The 23,638-nt window shown below is 38.8% G+C and overlaps 1 protein-coding gene across 6 annotated transcripts in view; it reads right to left on the reverse strand.

Annotated features, from left to right (window-relative positions):
• The window catches only part of ECPAS (Ecm29 proteasome adaptor and scaffold), a 99,931-nt gene that overhangs the window by 66,273 nt on the left and 10,020 nt on the right, over positions 1-23,638 (reverse strand). For 5 of the 6 annotated variants that reach the window (XM_075560312.1, XM_075560308.1, XM_075560307.1 and 2 more), the window contains 6 exons: positions 20,427-20,557; positions 16,682-16,798; positions 14,841-14,959; positions 13,458-13,607; positions 9,552-9,720; positions 7,050-7,189 (listed from right to left, as the gene is read on the reverse strand). In XM_075560312.1, the coding sequence (XP_075416427.1) occupies positions 7,050-7,189; positions 9,552-9,720; positions 13,458-13,607; positions 14,841-14,959; positions 16,682-16,798; positions 20,427-20,557 (826 nt within the window). Of the gene's footprint in view, positions 1-7,049; positions 7,190-9,551; positions 9,721-13,457; positions 13,608-14,840; positions 14,960-16,681; positions 16,799-20,426; positions 20,601-23,638 lie in introns of those variants that run through there. The other variant, XM_075560306.1, reaches the window with a different exon arrangement.

The raw sequence follows: 23,638 nt of genomic DNA on the forward strand, positions 1-23,638 counted from the left end.
CAGAAACAATATAAAAAATAAAACTGCTTCTAATCTGCTTCACACACTCTGTCTCTGATTCTCTTTCAAAGGATGTCACCTAAGCTTTGTGCTTCAGTTAAAAAAAAAATAACAGAAAGATGCTTCACTTAAAGTCATACTATAGGATTTTGTTATTTGAAAAAATGGGATAAGCTGTATTGTGTTCTCAACTCACCTTTTATTTTAAAATGCTTCAAACTCAAAGTTCATTGCCAGTGAGTCAATTCCAACTCTCAGAAACACAGGAATGAAGCACCACCTTGGGTCTCCAAGGCTGGTAGTAACTGTTAACAGAAGAAGGAGCCACTCTTTCTCCCATTAAATGTCTGGTGGATTTGAACTACAGGCCTGTGGTTAGCACCCAACACGTAACTCACATATTTAAAACTAAGGAACCTATAAAAACAAATTGAAACACTGTAGCCCCACATTTGTCTTTCCAACAATTAAATCCATCATATGGCATAAAGAATGGAGCCAGCTCATGGACTGGAATGCTCAATATAGTAAAGGGGTCAATCTTACCAAAGGCACAATATAAATTTAACACTATCCCAATACAAATACCAACATCTTTTTTCAAGGAATTGGAAAAACTGACTCCCAACTTCATGTGAAGAGGGAAGAAGCCCAGAATTATCAGAGAACTCCTCAAGAAAAAGGACAAAGAAAGAAGGCTTTAACTCTTATTACAGAGCCAGTGATCAAAACAGCATGGTATTGGTATGACAGATACTCGGATCAATGGAAAAGAACAGAAAATCCTGAAATAAAAACATCAGCATACAGACAACTGATCTTCACTAAGGGCCCCAAAAATATCAAATCGGAATCAGACTCCCTCTTCAACAAACGGTGCTGTTAAAAATGGTTATCTACTTGCAGGAAAATGAAGCAAGACCCTCACCTCATTTAATACACAAGAATAAAGCCGCAGTGGATTACAGACCTCAAAGTAAAACCCCAAACTATTAGGGCCATCAACGAGGGAATTGAACAAACCTAACAACTATGCACAGGGAATACACGGGCTATCAGAAATCGGAAAGGTTATAAACACAACTATCAGAACTATGCACAGGGAATACACAGGCTATCAGAAATCAGAAAGGGCACAATCAAGGAGGCACAAGCTGGCAAGTGGGATATACTGAAGATAACACACCCGTGCACATTAAAAGACTTCACCAAGAACATAATAAGAGGCAGAAGAAGGTAATACAGAGAAGAAGGCTAATACTGAAGATAGAGCCCAGGGAGAAAGGGGGTCTATCCAGACCACATGGGAGAGGGAGAGAGAAGACCAGACTGGGAAAACATCTTTAGCAATGACACATCAGACAAAGGCCTTATTACTAAAATATACAACACTCTGCTAGCCTACAACAAGGAAAAAACAAAGAGTCCACTGAGGAAGTAGGCAGAAGACCTGAACAGAAATGTCCCAAGGGCAGAAATCCAAATGGCCAATAAACATAGGAGAAAATGTTCCCAATCATTAGCTATAAGGGAAATACAAATTAAAACAACTGAGATACCACCTAAGACAGCCTCAAAGATAGTCCAATTCAGAAAATCAGAAAACAACAAGTGCTGGAGGGGCTGTGGTGAGATGGGAACTCTCATCCACAGCTGGTGATCCTGTAGATACGTGCAGCCACTAGGGAAATCAATCTGACGGTACCTAAAACATATGGAAATCAAGCTACCATATAATCCAGCAGTCCCCCTACTAGGCCCATACCCAGAAAAAGTAACAAAGAGACCAAGACCAGACATCTGCACTCCAATGGTCATGATGGAGCACACAGTTCACAATCACGACGGACTGAAAACAATCTAAATTTCCATCAGCTGATGAATGGATCGAAAACTCTGGTATATGCATACAATGGAGTATGATGCAGCCCTAAAACACAACAACTAACACATGGGAAGAATTGGAGGAAATTATGCTAAGAGAAGTTAGCCAAGCACAAAGGGACAAGTGCAACCTAAGTCCACTATGAGGTTAGCTCAAAAAGCACAAGGGGCATAAAGAAAAAGCTACTTAATGCATACATCCCGGGTGGAGGTCCAGGCACTTTGGCAGAAGTCTGACCCAACTCAGGGATGCATATGGCAGCCAACTAAGAAAGAGGGAGAAAGAGAGGGGAAGAAAGAAAAGGGGGTGGGGAAACCAAATGAGAGTGATGGGGAAAGGGGCACTAATACACCCACAGGGAGAATATTGCTTATGTGTCCACAGAAAGGGAGAGAGGGACCAGATCCCATCCCAGAGTGCCAAGCCTTAAGGGCAATACACTGACCTGGAGCAGCAAACAGACAGAGAGGACCACAGGGCTGGGCCTAAGGCGAGCTATGTTGACCCCCTCCCCAGAGGATAGCACTGAAGATATAGCCCAGGAAGAGAAGGGGGTCTGTCCAGACCATGCAGGAGCGAACTAAGAGGGAAAGAAGGCAAGAAGGAGGAATAAAACCTCATCATGGCCCACCAAGGCCCGAGGATGACATCCCTGCTCAGAGCAGCCAATGCAGAGAGGACTATAGAGCCGGCCCCACCAGGAGACACATAGTTCACTCACTGACCCATAGGGTTATGGGGGACTGCACTGGAGACACTGTGTGCAAAGTGTGGCCAGTGTGCCCCATGCACAGTGAGGTGAAATGCAAGGGGAGTGCAACAGGGCAGCAAGGGGAACAAAATAATCAAGTCCCTGAGGAATCCTGACAACAGACTTCTGACTTGGGGGACAGGGCTTGGCACCTCATCAGACTTGATCGGAAAATATACATAAGGGTCAGCAGACAGACCTAGAGTTCTATTGGTTTTTTTCCCTTGTTTTGTTTTTTGTTTTCGTTTGTTTTTCTTTTTCTTTTGCCCTATATCTATCTATACAAGATAGGCAGGATGAATAAGCCCAAAGAGATACCAACGGGATCGGCGGTTCCAGGGGGCATGAAAGAGGAGTGGGGGGTGGGGAGCCAACAAACTCAGGAATAAGGGAACAACAAGAGATCTAAAATTGATGACGACAAGGGTGTATAATACCTGGTGGGGTTTAATCAAGTGCAATGTATCCAAGAGGAATTACTGAGAGCTGAATGGAGGGTGAGCATGATAGGGAGGCAGGAGCAAAGTGAAAGGAAATAGAGGAAAGAAGTAGGAGGCAAAAGTCATAGAAGTATAGCTGTAGGCATGTATATAAGTAAATATACTAATTTATAATGAAAGGGACAGAGACCAATGTACATATGTTAAGTATTAAAACAGCAGATGGACTTTGGATCTCTACTCAAGGCCTCCTTTAACACAAGAAGACTTTGTTCTAATAACCTGACACTCTTTGATACTCACCTTCCCAACATGATCACTGAAGACAAAATGGGTGCATAAGCAAATGTGGTGAAGAGGGTGGTGCCCGGCTATCAAAAGATATAGCATCTGGGGTCTTAAAGGATTGAAGTTAAAGAAGCAGCCATCCAGCAGGGAAGCAAAGAAGCCCACAGGGAAAAAGCAGGGCCTATGTGATCATGAAGTGTCGACGGGATCAAGTATCAGGTATCAAAAGATCCAGAACAAACAACTATATCAATGTCAAAGAGGGACTTTGCAGTGGAGACCCAAAGCCCATCTGTAGACAACTGGATATAATAATATCCTGATCAGTTATTATTATTTCATATCTTACACTGTTCGTTGTCTCCCTTTACCCCTGTTTCTCTTATTCATCCCCTTGGCAGGAGGGGGCCTACAGATCCAACCTGACAATTATATACAATATCCAACAGACAATTATATATAATAATAATAATAATAATATGTAATTGATCTAGGATTCAAAGGGAGGGAGAGGGAGGGGGAAAAAGAGGATCTTATACCAAGGGTTCAAGTAGAAAATGTTTAGGAAATGATGATAACAACATATGTACAAACATGCTTGATACAATTGATGTCAGGATTGTTATAAGAGCTGTAAGAGCCCCAATAAAATGATTTTTTTAAATGGATTCAGCTCAAAGGCAATGAGAGATTATAAAAGAATAACTCTTGACCTTTTAAGACCAAGTGCTACCACAAAGATTCAATCAGAAGCAGACAGAAGGAATTTTAGAGTTGGGAGGTTGCAAAGTACAATTAGTACAAACATCTCTTATTTGACAAAGTCCAACTAGGTCAACTGGACCTCCCAAACTCATACTACCCAGATTTGCTCCATGATTCACAACTACTCTGAGCTGGCTCACATGCCCTCTACCCCCACGCATTGTTCCTATTTCGACACATCGTCTAAGAGAAAATGAAATCACTCTTTTTATTCTGGTGCACATGCTAGTATCAGTGTTCTTGAAGAGAAAAAATGAAAGTACATGTAATTTTTATTAAGCTTTATTACCATATCCACATTCCAATGGCTTCTATCATGTTATTACACAATTTAATAAAAACCAAACCCAACTGCCACAAAGCTGATTCTAAATCATAGCAACACAAGGTGTTAACAAAAATTCATGAAAAGAAATAAAAGTATCCCCCCACCTCTTTTTGCTAACCAAAAGGATTATTCACTCTAATTGGGGAAACGGCAAAAAGCAGTTTGTTTTGCAAACACCCAGAGGTACTGAGCAGTGTGGCTCGGTACCTGCCGTGATGCTCACACGCGATCTCTACTTTACACGGGCTTTCTTGATCAGCTCCTTCCTGCTTTCCCCAGGTAGCTCTGTTATTTTAACTTGTATGTGTTATGTGATATAATTTGTTAGAGTACTCTTTGGGCCTGGAAAAATTCAAACGTTTTTTCCCATTCAAATTAAGGATAATAGCTTCTCTGTGTTCACACCATTTTGTCTTACTAAAGGTTTCAATAGGAACGTTCTACTTTCAAATAGCAGGGAAAACTTATACCCCACAATTCCACTCATTTTCCCATCATGTGCTTCAGTCTGTGCACATCTTTTACATTTCTCAAGGAGTACACACACCCTTTTGTATTCTGCCTTATCCATTTACCAATACTGGGGCTAGTTTATATGTTGTTATATTGTTTTTATACTTATCTTGGAAGCTATATAATATTCTCTAAAGCCACAAATAGCACTTTAGCTATTTCATTACTGTAGAAAACCAGTTTCCTTTTTAATAATTGTACATAATTATATAATCAAGAAATGTGTGGCATTTTTCTAGATAGAAACTTTAATATTTTAAGTTATTTTCTTAGGATAAATTCCTAGAAGCGATTTAGATAAAAGTTGCCAGTCAACAAGTTTTCAGAGTAGCAATTTCCACAAAGACTTACACAATCTTTTACACAATCTTGTTTACTAGTGGATACAAATTGCTTTATCAATGTTTTATTTTTTATTTGCTTGCACCGTTGTTTTGATTTCTTTTGCAAAATATTTTTATGAGTTATTTAATATTTGCATCTCCTCCTTTTTGAACTAGTCTATTCAGTAACCTTTCTCATAGATCAAATCTTCCATTTCAATTAAATTAACTATAATATAGATGTAATCTTTATTAAAAGCAATATCAAGTGCTTTAAGATAAAAAAAAGGATTAAAAAATTAATAACTTCTAGGATTTGTTTTTTTCCTAACATTAATCATTTTGCTTCATTTACCTAATCAATGGTCTAATTTTTTATGATTATGTTCCTAATCTATCCCAGTTTTAAATTGCACCTCCAGGGTAAGCAAATGTGATGAAGAAAGCAGATGGTGCCCAGCTATCAAAAGATACAGCATATGGGGTCTTAAAGATTCAAAGGTAAACAAGTGGCCATCTAGCAGAGAAGCAACAAGCCCACATGCAAGAAGCACACCAGCCTGAGCAATCATGAGGTGTCGATGGGATTGGGTGACAGGCATCAGAAGACCCAAAACAAACATACAAAACCATATTGCTGAGATACCAGAAGGGTAGAAGGAGAGGAAGGGAGAATGGGGAAGCCAAGCAATGATCAACACATTGAACACACAACTAGGGGATGAAAACCATAAACTGAGGGGGAAGGAAGACAGCGGTTGGTGTAAGATATGAAAATAATCATAACATAATTTATTAAGAGTCATGGAGGAGGGGAGGGAAAAAAGAGCTGATATCAAGGTCTCAATAGAAAGTAAATGTTTAGAAAATAATGATGGCAACATATATACAAATGTGCTTGATACAATTGATGTATAAATTGTTATAAGAGCTGTAAGAGCCCCCAATAAAATTATCTTTCAATTAAAAAAAATTAAATAAAAAGCATCTCCAAATGGCTTTTAATCTTTGTCTTTTACAGAATTCTGCTCTTCAACAAACCATATTATGAGTTTCCTGGGTGTATTTTATTGACTATCTCATTACACAAAATCCTAGAAAAAGGAGATGTACTGAGTGACCTTTAAGAAGCCTCTTTTTGGCTGTACACTGGTACATATGAGGGCTGGAGATACAGGGAATCCAGGGTAGATGATACCTTCAGGACCAAGGGTGTGAGGGACGATGCTGGGAGAGTGGAGGGTGAGTGGGTTGGAAAGGGGGAACTGATTACAAGGATCCACATGTGACCTCTTCCCTGGGAGAGGGACAGCAGAGAAGGGGGGAAGGGAGACTCCGGATAGGGCAAGATATGACAAAATAACGATGTATAAATTACCAAGGGCACATGAGGGAGGAGGGTACGGGGAGGGAGGGGGAAAAAAAAAAGAGGACCTGATGCAAGGGGCTTAAGTGGAGAGCAAATGCCTTGAGAATGATTGGGGCAGGGAATGTACGGATGTGCTTTATACAATTGATGTATGTATATGTATGGATTGTGATAAGAGTTGTATCAGTCCCTAATAAAATGTAAAAAAAGAAAAGAGGAGAAAAAAATGATTAGGGCAAAGACTGTACAGATGTGCTTTATACAATTGATGTATGTATATGTATGAAGTGTGATAAGAATTGTATGAGCCCCAATAAATTGTTTAAAAAAAATTTTTTTTTTAAAAAAGCCTCTTTTTAATTTTGACAAAATGAAACAGGTAATTACCTTTGCTTGCTTTTCAATTCCAGGTCAGCTGCTGTTGCTACACTGTGGCGGGTGTCGCTAGAAGCAATCACCAGGTGGAGAACAGCTTCCAGTTCAGGCACCTGTTCAGCTTCTATGAATTTCACTATCCCTAATTTGCACTGTAGATAAATCAAGAGAAGGGAAAACAGTCGTCAGGAAAACAAGCAACAGCCACCAAAAGGTTGTCCAACCAAGGGCGGTCCCAAGAGAAAAGGAAGAGTAACAACAGCAGTAGTCACTCAGGCTCAGTTTATGATGTGCCACGGACTGTACTAACCACACACGGTCATGATTTCACTGAACCCTCGCAATCTATGAGACAGAGAGTATTATGTAACCAATTTCCAGAAATGAAAATTAAGGCAATGCTTAAGAGATTAAATCCTATGCCGTCAGTAAGTGGTAAAGTCAGGATTCAGACACAAGTCTCGCAGTCTCCATGATCACTGCACACAAGGCCTGTCTCCTTGTCTATAACAAAGCCCCTCCAGTGGGGTGAGGCCTTGAATTCCAAGTCTGGAACCTCCACGTGGAAGGGTCGAACATCAGGAAGAAAGTGTTCCAGGGATTTTTGTGACAGTTCAAATGGAGCTAAAGAACCCTACTGTTTCATTCTATTGTTAACGTATTGGTTCTTATCCTGAGTTAGATGATACTGTTCACATCTAATTCTTATCCTCTATATTCTTGCACACTAAAAGAAAGAAAACATAATTTGAAGCGCATGCTATTAAAAAGAAAGTGCAATCTAATCAAAACGTCAGTGCAGTTTGGATGAAATGAAGTGCTGACTAAAGCAAAAAAAAATCTGCTTAGAAATTTAAACAATATAAAATTGTTATAAATTTCACTACAAACATCCTCAGTTACTATAAATACCCCTGCAAATTAAAATTTTACCTTTGCCTTAAAAGTCATTGTATACTAATTCTAACACGATTAATTACTAACTAGGAAAGAATGCGACTTATGAAGCATGTGAAAAAGGAGCATAAAAAAGCACTCGTCAATCTTTTACTTGAGTCAAGAAAAGGACAGTCGTGGAAGCCAAGGGCACCATGACATGCAGCCCAAAGTGTGCAAAGTAAAATGGCAAATGCTGCAGCCACTCAACAGCAAACCTCTCGGAACATTGTATGGTTTACACAGAATTGCAATTTTATGCAGACATTTAGAAAGATTTAAAGAACAAGAAATTTTATCCATGACACTAAGTAGCTCATTCTAGCATTCCAAAATCAAAACAAACTCACTGCCCTCAAGTTAGTGGCGTATAGAGGACAGAGTAGAACTGCCCCTAAGGGTTTCTAAGACTAACTTTATGGAAGTAGAAATATAAAATTGATTAAAGGCACAGAGACCTTTTGAAATCAGTCGATTATAACCCACAAAACACCACAGTGCAAAGTTAACAACTATAGCCTTAGATGTTAGGCAGACCTTGCACTTGGAGGCCGTGGTGCACTTAGCGAAATCTCTCTAGGTCTTTGGTTCCTTTTACAAAATGAGACTAACAACATCTATACCTCAGGGAGTTATGTGAGGACTACAGGAGACAATGTACTTGAGTACTCAGTTCAGTGGCTATCACACAGAACCCACAGAGTTAATAAAGGGTCTGCCACTAAATTTCTTACGTAGTGGTCTGAGGAGGAAAAGAAAAGGCCCTATAAAATATGAGGTATAGTAAAACAGTTGTAACTCACTGAGCAAGCCATTGTACACATTTGTAAGGAGCCAAAATTCCCCACCCCTGGCTTCGTTTTTCCTCTCCTGGGAAGGATCAATGGCCACTTACATTCCAAGAAGAAAAAGATGAAATCATTTAGGCTGCCATGGATAGATAAAGGAAGGGCTGGAGACTGACCCATGTTGCCTGAATTCCAAAATAATTACACACTGATCTCATCTGTTCTTCCCTGAGGTGCCTGAAGACACAGACACAGGGAGGCGCCTTCTCTGCAGAGCACCAGGCATTTTTAAAAGCTGCTCAGAGAACATCTGTGTCCTGTTTAAATCCACAACAAAATGCTTAACGCCCAATTTTACATTTCCAGGAAGAAAGACAAAAGGGAGTCATGCTTCCTCCCACACTGTCAATTCTGAAACACAGGAGCTTTGTTTGGCATCAAATGTACAGCCCTAAAAAGTTGAGGATTATAAGGCAAGTTGTATTTTAAGTGTGTCAAAGGAGCTGAATGACTATCAAACCTATTAATTAAAAACTAAAATGAAATCAGTTAAATTTGCTCCATTGGTAAGTAGGTTGTTTTGAACTATGTGACCAGCATTAGACACACTAAAGAGCATCTCCCAGTCCTCCCTTCCCCTAGGGAAGAACAGAGCGCATCACACCACATGCTCCTTCCAACTGCAGTCAACAGAGTCTGACACACGAGACTCACGGTACACATGCTTTCGTGAACTTCACGGGGCAAGTGCACAAGGTTAAGTTCCGTCATGAGTGAGTGAGTACGACACCTGTTCCAGCTGCTCTGGGGTCCACGGGTTATCGCCAATCACTCGCTTTGCTGCGTAAAAGCTCATTCCTGGAGGAGGCTGTGGGATTCCAGAACCTCCTCCACTAGTTGAAGAAGAACCCTGTGCCGAAGATGAGTTCTGGCGACTCTGAGATTCATTTAACACATATCTGGGAAAAAAATAAAATGTTAACCCCTCTATATAAACATATCAACACAAACACAAATGCAGGACATTCCATTGTATGCATTCTCTTATAGTACTTTTCGTTTGAAATTAAAATTTAATCTTAAAAATACTTTGAGATATCTAAAAATGGCATCTAAATCTTTAACACATTAATACAAATGAATATACATTGTTCACTCCCAAGTTATAAACTATTGGTATACAAGCCACTAGGATCTTTTTGAATTTTGAACTGCCACATTGGCAAATAGTGACAAGTTTGTTACACAAAACCCTTTAAATAGAAAAGCGTGTGTGGGGAGGGGGCCAGAGTGGGCACAAGATAGCCATTAGCTTTTTCTATTTCATATTCAAAGTCCTTTGCAACTACTTATTTATTAATTCATTATCCTATTCCATTTTTAGCTCCATAGTTTAGAAATAAGATCTCTGGTAAATTCATTTAGATCCAATTAAACTGCTATTTCTCATCCACAAAATTGAAATTTTAATATAATTTTCATTCAAGCCCTTCTGAAATTTAAAATTCTAGGCTGATGAGTTCATCATACTCAATGTTAAAATAACTTATAATATAAAAAAAACAATGCTTGGAGCCTAATAGCACAGTAAATTATTTTACATTACTTATATGCTATATCCATTCAATTCTTAAATTCATATATTTTAAAAAATGGAATATCCATTAAAGAATCCATTTACAAAAAAAGAATCCATTTACATTTTTATAGAAGGTTGTCATTAATAAAAAAAATGAAAGAGCAATTGGCTTGAGTATATTATGTTCCTAAATTAAATTTGGATTTCAAAGCTTTCTTACTAAAGATATTATTATTATCACCTATCAATTTTGGCTTGCCCCTAATCTAACAACTATAAAAGGTTAAAATTTATTTCTAAATTATAGCAAGGCTGATGACATTAAGTCAACCAATCCCTACTGAACATCTAACATGGTGCATAACATCACGCTTAACACAAGATGAGGAAATGTAAGACTGAGACCCTGCTATCAGGAGCAAACCGAGATGATAATGACACACTTATATCAACATCGGACTACTTTTTTTTTAATCTGACAACCTGTTTAAAAAGTCCAGAGATCTGAATTGACGAAAGTCGTGAGAGTGAACATGGAATGTACAGGCCAAAAAATAAAGGGATAGGAGGGAGCAAACTGCAGAGGAAAGAAACAATAAAGAATGTCTGCATTGTGGGCTAGAGGATATGGAGTCCCTCGTGCCAAATTTACACTATCTGTTATGATTTTGATCAGGAAATAAGATGATAAAAAGATGCAGTTTAGGAAAATTAGTGCAGCAGCCAGGAAATCTATAAAAGAAATAGGCTGGAGACAGAGCACAGTCTATGTACTATATCACAGACTAACTCACTCACTCAGTGGTCATTGAGTCAATTCTGACTCATTTCAACTCACTGCGACCATATTCAGAGACTATAACTCTGTACAGGACGAGGAAGCCTCGTTTCTCTCCCAAGGAGAGGCTGGTGGTTTCGAACTGTTGACCTTCACAGTTAGCAGCCCAACATGTAGCCTACCATGCCACCAGGGCTCTTACCAAGGACCAAAGATAAAACCTCACAGTCATTAAATAAGGCAGACACAACAATGAAAGCACAAAACAGCAACGTAGATATGTTTATGTTCAGTCAAGAAGATCCAGAAAGTAGTGCAAGTCAGTCTAGGGTCGGAAACTTATGTGAGATACTCATAGGTGACATCTCAGCTAGTTGGGGAAGCTTTTCCCAGGTGCTTTGCTTGTTTGTTTTCTTTTTTTCTCTTCTTTAAATGTGAAAGCATTCTTGCAAAGAAAACGTCATGAAATTATGATTTATGGCTGACAATGGTAGTCTACAGTTTGCTAACGTGAGTTGGTAAGATCTGTGTTTTTAAAAGGGAAGCTCTAGTACGCATGTTCACTCATGTGTCAGCAAAAGCCAAGGGTGGAAATAGCCCAAGTGTCTATCAACAGGTAAAGGGAAAAACAAAATGTGCTATGAACTATAACCCCCTCCCAGGGGTAGGGACAACAGAAAAGTGGGTGAAGGGAGACATCGGTCAGTGTAAGACATGAAAAAATAATAATTTATAAATGATCAAGGGTTCCTGAGGGAGGGAGGATGGGGGAGGGAGAGGGGAAAAATGAGAAGCTGATACCAAGGGCTCACGTAGAAATGACGATGGCAACAAATGCACAAACGTGCTTGACACAATGGATGGATGGATGAATTGTGATGAGAGTTGTAGGAGCCCCAATAAAATGATTTTTAAAAATACTTAAAAATATTTTAAGTGAAATCAGACACAAAAGCATAAATACCCTAGGAAATATCAAGAACAGGCAAAGACATAAAGACCAAATCGTATCTGTGGTTACCAAGAGTGCGGAATGGGAAGTAATGCTTTAGGGGCTCTGAGTTTTCATTCTGGGTAGCCAAAAACTTTTAAAACAGAATTATAAACATGAAAGTGATTAAAAGGGCAAACTTTTTGTGAAACATATACCTATATACTAGAGTATAAACTGAGTTTTTTCAGCACATTTTAAATGCAGTTTTTGTGGTAAAATTAGGTGCTTCGGCAGATAATCGGGTCAGTTAATACTCAAGTATATACGGTAAATTTTGTTGTTGTTTCTACTGTTGTGTGGTGTTAACTGAATTCCAATTCATAGTGACTCTATGACAGAATAGAATTGTCAACTCGGGTTTCCACGAGAGGCTGTACTCTATATGGGAGGCGCCCTGATGGCACTGTTGAGTAAGCTGCTGGACTGTTAACCACAAAGTTGGTGGTTCAAATTCACAGCCGCTCCTTGGAAGAAAGATGAGTCCATCTGCTTCCATAATGACTGATAAAGCCTTGGAAACCCTATGCAGTGGGGCTGGGTTGGAATCCACTCGATGTCAGTGGTTTGGGAAACTGTAAGGGAGCAGATACCAGGTGTTTTTAGCCATGGAGCTGCTAATGGGTTCTAACTGCCAACTTTTGGGTCAGTGGTTGAGTGCTTAATCTTTGTACCGCCAGAACTCCTTACATAAATTTTACCACAACTTTTTTTTGTTTTAAGAGAAATGAAGCTCTGTGACAAAGGACTGAGAAGTAGCTAAGGAGGGAAAAAGAAAAAAAACAAGATGTGCTGGGGTTAAAAAGAAACCAAAAAAAAGTAGATCGTAGGACTCGCTGCAGGACACCTCAAAAAAAGAGGAATAGAAAAACCATTTTGCTCCATAAACTTTTTCTTTTTTAAGGTGCTAAAATACAGGAAGGAATGCTCTGTAAGCTTTACTGAAATTACAACAGGAAGTAAAAAAAAAAAACAGGCAACAAGAGCTTGGTAACTACTCTGATACTGTGGCAAAAGAGAAAGGAAAAGTGGAGGCAATGTACAAGTAGATGCCTAGTTAGGTAGAATCATCACAGCACTGACAGTAGTTACAGAAGGCAATCTACCTTATAGGGAAAAATCGATTTCTACTTGGATGGGTTGGGTCTGAAATCACAACAGCAAACTCTGCCACAAATAAGACCAATAAACAATGGTGCCAGCGTTTAAAAGAGGTACGAGCTGCCGCTGAAGATCTGAGGATCCATTCACAAGTGAGAGTTGAAATATTCGAAACAGTGTTGGTCATCACTGAGTAAAACCCACTGGAAACAAGGTGGGCTAGATTTGTCTTTATTTCTTAACTTACCCATAAGGCATCAGAAGGACATCTAGCATGAAGTCCAAAAGCAGCTGCACAGTCTTTGGTTTCTCAGCAAGATTAAATGGAGAAGCTGATTTTGATGATTCAACAGGGTATTTCATGTGAAAAAGGGTTGGTATTAAAAGATGCATTAAGCTGAAAAACAATTATATTTATTGCAACTACTTTTAAAAACAGGTTTTTATAATGCAAATAACAAACAAAGCAAAAACCTCACAGCAAATACTGGCATTTTAGCAGGAGTCATTCATTTTCAATACCTTTCATTGATAAAGTGCTCATCTAGGGACTGGGCTGAAGATGAGGCTTTCTACACCCGTAAACCGCTACAGTCTTAGAAACCCACCAGGGAAGTTCTACCTCGTCCTATGGGGCTGCTAGGAGTCGAGATTGAGTCAATGGCAGTGAGTGGGTCCAGGGACTGGCCTAGATGTTTTCCTCATTGAAAGTACACTGATTGGTAATTGGCATTTAGCTTTTATACCTCATCTCTAAAAATACCTGAGGGGTGGGGGGAAACCTAATATGGACTCAGTATTAATATTTCAAGTTATCATAAGAGGTTCTATATTAAATCTTAGCTACAGTTCAATTTTAATATGCACTCACACTTTTCCATATAGAGTTAATTAAAATGAAATTATTCTAAAGAAATCAAAAATACTCAATGTCAGTATTTTGAATACAATCTTCAAAGTTCTGTGTAAATCAAAGTAATAGCTTCAGTAATTCCTTCTGTCACTGTATCATTTGATATTGTTAAGATAGATTAAAACAATTCCAATGTTTGCAATGTTTACTAATTTTACTTGCAAACACATGCATTGTCTTTTAATAAAAAATGCTTTAAAAAATTAACTAAAACATTTATTTCTATCTTTCCTCCACAATTTCCACACATTGTAATGATTCTCCACACCAAAAACCAGAAATGAATTGTTGACTAAACCTAGAAAGGACATGTTATCATCCAAATCTTGTCACTTCTCCAGCCTCCATATTAATACAAACTATTGCTCTGCTTCCTGATGAAACTTCCTATCCTGTAAGATAGAAATGCTTTAATGAAAGTCCTTTGTAATGCTAATTTTCACAGCCACATAAAATTAACTGCTTCAAAATAACTGCCAAAAAAATACTATCTTTGGATTAATTCTGTACTTTTTGCAATTGTGTACACATCAAGAAATTTTATAGTGGCATTAAACACAACAGTGACTCTGAGTTACCATAGAGCATACAACTACTCGCTAACCGAAGGGACTCAGACTTCACATTTGTACAAATGAGAACTAGTGTGCGGACTGATTTTGAATGGCAGCGGTGGGGTCCTGCGGGGGGGAAATCAGGTAATTGAGCAAACCGTACCTATCCTGCTGCGGCTGAGGCTTCCCTTCCATGGCAGTAAGAAGTGTAGGGGCGAGTTCACATTGCTTTTCTACTGGTAAGCGAGGATAACCCATCTTAACATAAATTATAGTAAAATTCTAATGCAATAGGAAAAGAAAAAAAACGAGTTTGAAAGAGAAATACTACATGGTTTCAATGAAAGTATTATAATGTAAGGAATTGTAGCTGTAACAAGAACTCACAAGCATGAATCATTATTGACATGTTCATTACCTGTGTACCTCGTATGTCTTGAAGAAGCAATTCCAGTCCCATTTACTTAAAATGTTTACTTTAGGATGGGCTTCAAATGACAAAGCATGACCTAAAATCACTGAGAAACAATCATTTGACCTACCTAACTCTATACACCAAGCAATGGTATCAGATCTCCCATAATTGCATCAATCCTTAAATTAGAATGAATATGACTTGGTTAATTAAGCCCTAGGCTGACATTTCCCAACTGGTCAATTAATTAAAACAACTCAACTTCACTGCAACTTCTTAGATTCCTCTACTCCAAGAACACATGTACGAATGACGAAGCAAGGGAAACTGAGTCTTGTGGAAGTGTTTGTATCGCCCTAATCCATGGGAATGCAGTGTCTTAATCAAACCCATGCATGCATATCCAGAATTATACATAAGGATATGATTTGCTTCTCCACACTACTCTTCATTTTAGAATAATCTTTAGGAGATTAGTCCTTTAAATACAAATTATTAGGCAAAGATTAATTGGCACAAATGTTTTTATTTGCTTGAGGCACAGAGTATCTACAATAGAGCTGTATGTCCCCACAACCACACACAGGGAGGGTATCAGGTCCAGAAAGTGATTCTAAAGGTCTGTGACTCCAGACATTGGCTAAGAAGCATGAGACTCTGCCCCAGTGCTAGGAACTACAAGGGTCGTAAAAAGAAATCATTTGTCAAATAACGAGTTATAAATTACCAAGGGCATATGAGGGAGGGGGGAATAGGGAGGGAGGGGGGGTAAAAAAAGAGGACCTGATGCAAGGGGCTTAAATGGAGAGCAAATGCCTTGAGAATGATTGGGGCAGGGAATGTATGGATGTGCTTTATACAATTGATGTATGTATATGTATGGATTGTGGTAAGAGTTGTTTGAGTCCCTAATAAAATGTAAAAGAAGAAAAGAGAAAAAAATGATTAGGGCAAAGACTGTACAGATGTGCTTTATACAATTGATGTATGTATATGTATGAACTGTGAAAAGAATTGTATCAGCCCCAATAAATTGTTAAAATAAAAAAATAAAAAAAAAGAAATCATTTGTCATCACACGATAGCAACATTTTTCATATTGAATCTTCATTACAACAATTTGATCTAAAATCCTAAGAAGACAGCATCTTACTAAGAGAATACACATCAAAAACCCCCAATACTTTTTAATCCAGTTTCACATATCTTCTTGCCATTTTACCCCATTTTCCATCTTCAATATTTTATGTTCATGTCCATGCTACAAAACTCTGTTCTCAATGTTCCCAAACAAACTTTAACTAAGAAAGAAATCATTCTTTTATGCATCAACATACCTGACAACTAATTTCACTAACATTTCTTTTCCCATGCAAACAATCACTCATTTCCCTGTTCCCATCACTTCCTTTAAAGGTGGTATTTCATATAGATGTGTACTCAATGAGAAAGTATGTCATTAAAAAAAGACACATATTTCAAATATTATAAAGTAAAATTCTAATCTTGGCAATATTCTGATAATTTCTAAAACAGAGTATAAAAGAAAACTTAATTTAAGGCAGAAAATATTTTAAGATAACACTTACTGTGACAAAGGAAACTGCAGCTGGGTCCTGATACTGAACCAACAGTGTCTCCACTGGGAGCTGTATTTTGGGGCGGCTTTTTATACGCTTATTCAGATGAACCAACAGTTCCATTACCTAAGAGAGGTATGAGCTCAAGTTATGAATCCTATTTTAAAACAAATTCATTTTATTGGATTTTATTTATTTTAATAAATCGTGACTACTTGGTTCTTTTAAAAGATACAAATTTTACATCCCAGAAAAGAAGTATGGACTATCAGTCTTGTTCAAAGTGCTATCCCTAGAATCCAAGTGCCAGGATTTTACTAGTTCATTTAGTTTTAGGGTTTTTTTTAATCGTCTTATTAGGGGCTCATACAACGCTTATCACAATCCATACATACATCAATTGTGTAAAGCACATTTGTACATTCATTGCCCTCATCATTCTCAAAACATTTGCTCTCCACCTAAGCCCCTGGCATCAGCTCATTTCCCCCTCTCTCATGAACCCTTGATAATTTGTGAATCATTATTTTGTCATAACCTAAACTGTCCAACGTCTCCCTTCACCCACTTTTCTGTTGGCCATCCCCCAGGGAGATTCGGTTAGTTTGATAAAGTCCACCATGCAACCACGGGAGAAAGATGAGGCCGTCTGCCCCCATGCAGACTGACAGGCTCGGGAAACCTAGGGGAAGTTTAACTCGGTCCTACTGGGCTGCTCCTGGGGAAAAGGCGGGGCTTTCCACTCCCGGGAACAGTTACAGTCTCAGAAACGCACACGGGAAGCTCTACCCTGTCCTAGAGGGTCACTATGAGTCCGCACCGACTCAATGACGTCACAATCCACTCGACAGCAGTAGTTTCTAATTTTGGAGTTCACTTAATCAAAACTGGAATCAAGATATAGAGTCCCTAAAAGGAAGATGTGTGAACAAATCATTACAACACACACCATGAATACCACAGAAAGTTACTGGACACGATGCTCTGGGTTTCCACAAGAGAACGTCGTCAAATCAAGGACTTCGTGGATGGAGGAAGTAACAGGAATGTTAAGTCCCAAGAACAAGTCAATTTCAAGCAGAAAACCCGCTCCAAGAAGATCCAAGCCTTACCGCTATCAAGTAGATTCAAAGTCACAGGGAAGGGACCAGACAGAGCTTCCGAAACTATACATCTTTAAAGTTGTAGAAAGCCTCATCTTTATTCCATGAAATAGCTAGTGGTTTCAAACAGCTGACCTTGAAGCCGCAGCCCAATGCACAACCCATTATGCCACCAGGACACACAATGGTAAAAGATAAAAGCAGGGCCCAAGTAACCAAAGGATTCAAGTTCGATGCTGAGGAATTTTCACTTTATTCTGAAGATCCCTGATTCAAGTAAAGAATGTTAAAAAAAAGAAATAACAAGCTTCCTTCCCTTCATATGAGGAAAAGGTCAAAATTGAAGCTGAAAAGTCAACAACTCCCACAGAAAGAAAGGAAGATACAGAGGCTGTGTATAATGACCGCAATCTTAACTACAACAGGTCAGGTTATCTGCTAAGAGAAGAAACTGACCATTGAGGGTGGGGGAGAGAATGTTAAAGGATTTTTGAAAGATTCAGAAACCCTCATGTGAGGCTTTAGAATTTTAGCTCTAGCTACCCTGGAGGGCCTAGCCTACACTACTCCATCACTTCTGAAATGCATGGTCGAGCCTCAAAGTAGGCATTCAGGAGTGTTCTTGGGACATCCAAGGAAGTGACAGCAGATGCTGAAAGGACTCTAGACAGTCGCAATGAAATATGTGAAGGTAGTTTAAATATGAAAACAAATCTATAATCGATTAGTGAAGAATAACAACAGTGGCTGACATTTATCAGTTTCTATGTATTAGGCACTTTGCATTCCATAACAAATCTGATCCAATGAGGTTGCATTGTTTTTTCTTTTACAGAGCAGGAAGCAGAGGTTGATGACAGTGAAGTGTCCTGTTTAAGGATATAGCGTCAGGACATGGTACAGTCAAATATAGCACAAAGAGTCTCCCAATCCTTCTTGCATACCTAAAGGACATTCTTTTTTCTTTCTTTCTTTCTTTTTCTGGCATTAACAAGGTTGAATTGGTTTATTTAGCTCCAACAGCCACTACAAAGACTGACTCGTTTCGATTCTAAGACCGTTTGGAAGGACTCTATCTCCGTTGCTTTGGAGTTGGAGTTCCAACCATAAGGGTCCATTCAAAGAAAGGCACTAGAGCCACACCCACTACCATTCAATCTCCTGTGTTATAAAGTAGAACTGAGACCCACAGGGTTACCTGAGCCACAGTCTTAATGGAAGCAGACTGTCCAACACTGCTTCTCTGATGCCACTGGATGGGCTTGAACCACCAGCCTTCTACTTAGTAGTACAGAAAAAAACTGTTTTCAGAGTAACTTATTCTTTAATTATTTAAGTCCATAATTCCACTTAAAACAGTTTCATTGACATATAATTCACATACTATACAACCAGTGGTTTAATCATATTAAAAAGAATTGTGCAAACACCACCACAATCAATTTTGTAACATTTTCTTCATTTTCATGCACATTTATTATTTGTTCACCATTACCCCTCAACCTTCCCTGCTATATAACCCTAAGTAACTATTCATAATAAACATTCTTTTCTTTTCTTTTTTTCATAATAGACATTCTTAAAGAGTCTCTTTCTCCAAAGAACTCAAATCAGGATACAGATCCTTTTCAGGGTAGACCTTCAGGAGGCCATAATTGTTTTTTAAATATATCAATCAAACCCCAGGCCTTCCAGAGTCTCCACCACTTGTATCTGACACTGATGCAAGTACATAGTGGGTGCTGAATGTAGCCTCCTTCTAAGCGTGTCATGAAAGCTGGTCTTAAGTCGAATTCTCCATTGAGAAGGGTCATAATAAAGATAAAATAAGTAGATTTCAACAATGAGAACAAAAAAATGACTTCAGAGTGCTCAAGGGTAAGTCAGAAAGTATTGCTACACAATCATAGATCCCTTTATTAAACAGAAATACCAAAATGTGGGGCTACTGTGTTTCAACATACCCTACCCTCCAGCTATGTCTAGAGATTGAAGGCAGCCATTTCCATTTCTCTAACTTCCGGAAAGGTTTTACACCACATCACAATGGCACTTTTGAAATTGTTCCTTTTCAATATCCTTTGAATTGGGGGGAAAGAAATCGGAATGGAGAGCATTATGGCTGGCTCTCCAATAAAATTCTATAGGATGGCCGTTGCCACCCTCGAGGAAGGAGCAGGTGCACTGTATGATGGAAAATCATTCCTCAGTGCGACTTTCCAGGATCTTTCCTCACCAGGGTAGTTTTCAATGTTTTCAACTTTCTTATCAGCCTCATGACAGCCTTTTATCCTTCAAGAAAATCTATTAAGATTACCTCTTTGAAATCCCAAAAAACAGGTGCCATAACATTCTGAACTGACATCTCTCCCCAGAATTTAACTGACCCAACAGATTCCCTTGGAAGTTACTGTTTTGATTACACATTTTTTAATAAAGGCACCCTAATAAAACTAACATATTACTAGGCAACTTGTCTGCAGCCATCCACTGATTGCAAAGGCATGTTTAAACATGTTTTGTTGGGAATTTGGAATAAGCCCATGAATGTAGGAATGGGAACCCACCCACCCCAGTAGCAATAGTTTTTGACTTACCCTGGTATATTCATTAATTCACCACAATTCCCCCAACTAGCGCAACATACTTACCTTTTTCCGTACTCCTTCCTGGGTGCTAGACAATTTGAGCAAAACAGGAGGAAGGAATTTAGATATAATATTCTGTAACTGTTCATCTGTTTCAGCATGGCCAAGTCGTAAAAAGACCCGTTCAAGCTGATCTATAATACAAAAAGAAAAAAGAAAACCTAGCACATCAAACATAACCAAGATCAGTAATTTTTACTGTTGAATTCTTTATGTCTATAGCACAGATCCTTTCATCAGCGGTTTAACCAGAGTTGGCCCTATAGGCAGCTGATTTTAACTCAGCTACGAAACATCAGCTAATTCTATTGCTACAACTGTTCAGGTCATGCAAAAAAATCAATCAAATTATCTCCTATAGAGCTATACAGATTTTCTAAGTTACTTAAATACTAGGAAGAACACAAAAGTTTTGCAGGTATCTTCTAGGACTAACTAGCAGAATATGGCAGACCTTTCATCATCAGTAGTGGACTGATGAAGCTTTAGCAAAAACAGTATCGCTGCCCATTACTATCTTGAGGCAAGAAAGTAAGGGACTTGTTTCCACCAAGAAAGTCATTGTTATAAAAACATGTTAAGCAACACCATGAAGATGTTCTTAGCAAAACCAAACTGCAATTAAGTCTTCTTCAAATATACCGTAGGGCTGCAAAAAGGGAGGGAAGGCATAGGGAAGGGATACAGACTTAAGCTACACAGCAAGCAATGGCACGGACTGGGCACCGAAATGACTATTGTTAATATTTCAGGTATCACAATGGGGAGGGAGAATACAGCAGGGCTGGAAAATAAGTTGCAATGAAATCAAAATTGATTATTAAAGATAATAACTGTTCAAGTTGAATGAAACTTAGATTTTAGGTGGGGACCCACCATCCCCAAAAATGTGCCCTAATTGTTGATACAAACAATACGGGTTATGCTGAATGCCTGCCTCCCTCCTAGGAATGTGGGGTTTTAATAAGTCCTAAGAAGAGGGTGCACATGTAACCAGTCCTGCTGAAAACACCCTGGGGCCCTGTGTCTGAAATGAGCTTCCCAGGTAGGCATTTCACAAACTGCCGTAACTCACTGCTAGTGGAAGTGTATCTTGTGTGGCTCCAGTGGAAAAACTCTTGGACACTTGCCCTTGGTTCCCTCAAGACTTCACCCTGTGTGCCTTTTCCACCTGCAGAGTTTGCTGGGTAATCTTTTGCTGAAATAAATCTTAACATCGCAACCATGAGTATGACTATATGCTAACTCCTATCGTTCTCCTAGGAAATCATCAAACTTGGGGGCAGAGAGTTGGCTTGCGGACTCTCTACGTGTGTATTTGTGTACGGTTTCTTCATCTGAGACTCTTATAATAATAATGCTTTCTCCATTTGAGTCCATCTAGAATTTTTGTTCCTTCATGAAGAGAAAGAAAGGAAACTTGCTTTCTTGTGTTTTTCTCTCTTGTTCATTGTGACATAAAACACAAATAGATAAAATATAAATGTACCATTTAATGGATTATTACAAACACCCATGTAAGTACAATCAAGTCAAGAAAAAGAAAATCTATTTTGAAACCTGCATAAAGAAAAGGTCTGTAGTGGAATTGCAGAAAAAGTGAGGGCTGAAAGATGGTTTAACATAAAAAAGCATACTGATCGTTAAAGACTCTTCTAAGTACACCTAGGTAACTAGAAGCAGAGCAAGAATGCCAAAAGTAATTGACCTTTGGTCTAGACCAGACCTTGCCTACAACATGCAACTGTCTACAATAGTGTCCTGCTGTTTGTCACAGAACACTTAGCAGTACCTACAAGGGGGCTTCCAAAGGTTGTGGAAAACCAGAATTAAAAGTCAATGGGGTTTTCTCCATGAACTGTTTGAAGCCTTTCATACTATCCCATATACAGGATGCCTTGTCTGAAAGAATATCTCAAGGTTGCTAAGAACTGGTCTCATTTAGGCAGTATTTATGACAAGGCGGGGAAATATACAAATTCAAAGGGCAGAATAAACTAAAGAAATCTCAGTACCATGAATAAGAAGCTAACATCTAATCTTTCAAATGCAATTTAGCCTATGTCCTATTCCCTGCTCATCTAAATTCTGCTCCTTCAAGATCCAGCATTCGCTTATTTTCTATGGGAAATACTCTCTCCCTATCTAGAACACACTCATTCAAGTGGTTATTGAATTCCTACTATGTGCTAGGACTTGGTGGTCACAGGTATAAATGAAGAATTAAAATGGGATAAAGGCATTGACCAGGCTTACAGGCTTACCTCATTTGTGTGTGGTATTTCTTGAAGAAAGAAAATAGAGAATCCTTCCTAAAGGTGAACCTATCTATAGCAAAGGGACCTTCTCAACCACATAACCCATCACTACATAACAGTCATGCAAATCACAGCTTCTCAAATGTACAGTTAGCCCAAGTCTTTTGGTTAAACAAATCCTTCGACCCTTAATACTCTTCTAACCTTTCTTAATCATCTCCAAACATCCAAATGCACTAATTCCAGGTCTAGCTTAAATACAAATATTCCACAGCTCCTGCCCCAATTCTACCCTCCGTGAGATGCTGGCACTACAGAATCCAACAGACCTCTCCCAGTACTTGATTTCTCGTGGAGTGTAATTTGAATCTGATTCCACCTAGATCCTTACTCATTCTTCTTAAACCTCTATCGCCCCTCAAGTTGAGAACCACATTCTCATGTATACCAGCTCTTAACTCAGTGTCTTGAATAGAGTAGTCACTGATGAATAAAACTCAAAACCACCACTGACACTTCTGATTCATGGAGACACTGGAGGACAAAGTTAGAACTTCTCCACAGGACTTATGAGGCTGTCAATCTGTAAAGAAGCAAACCACCTCATCTTTCTCCTGCCAAAAGGCTGGTGGATTCAAACCACTGCCCTTTCAGTTAGCAGCTCAATGCTTAATACCCTGCATCAAATGAAGAGTATTTCATCGCACATACAACAAGCTATGTCAAAGTTTCTACATCTAACATCTGTAGTAAGGCCAAAAAGGAAATTGATGGTAATTTATAACACTTTCACACTGGAATCTTTGGAAAATGAACTTTGTTGTTAGGTGACATGACAAGGGTTTAGGAGGCTAGGGGAAAAAAAAGATTCTGACTGTAGCAGAACCTCTTATTCAGGACATCAGGGGGGTAAGAAAAGTTACTAGAGTTTTGTTCAGTGAAAAGAGTGTGGGAAGG

Source organism: Tenrec ecaudatus, chromosome 10 (genome assembly GCF_050624435.1).
Source record: "Tenrec ecaudatus isolate mTenEca1 chromosome 10, mTenEca1.hap1, whole genome shotgun sequence".
Classification (NCBI taxonomy): domain Eukaryota; kingdom Metazoa; phylum Chordata; class Mammalia; order Afrosoricida; family Tenrecidae; genus Tenrec; species Tenrec ecaudatus.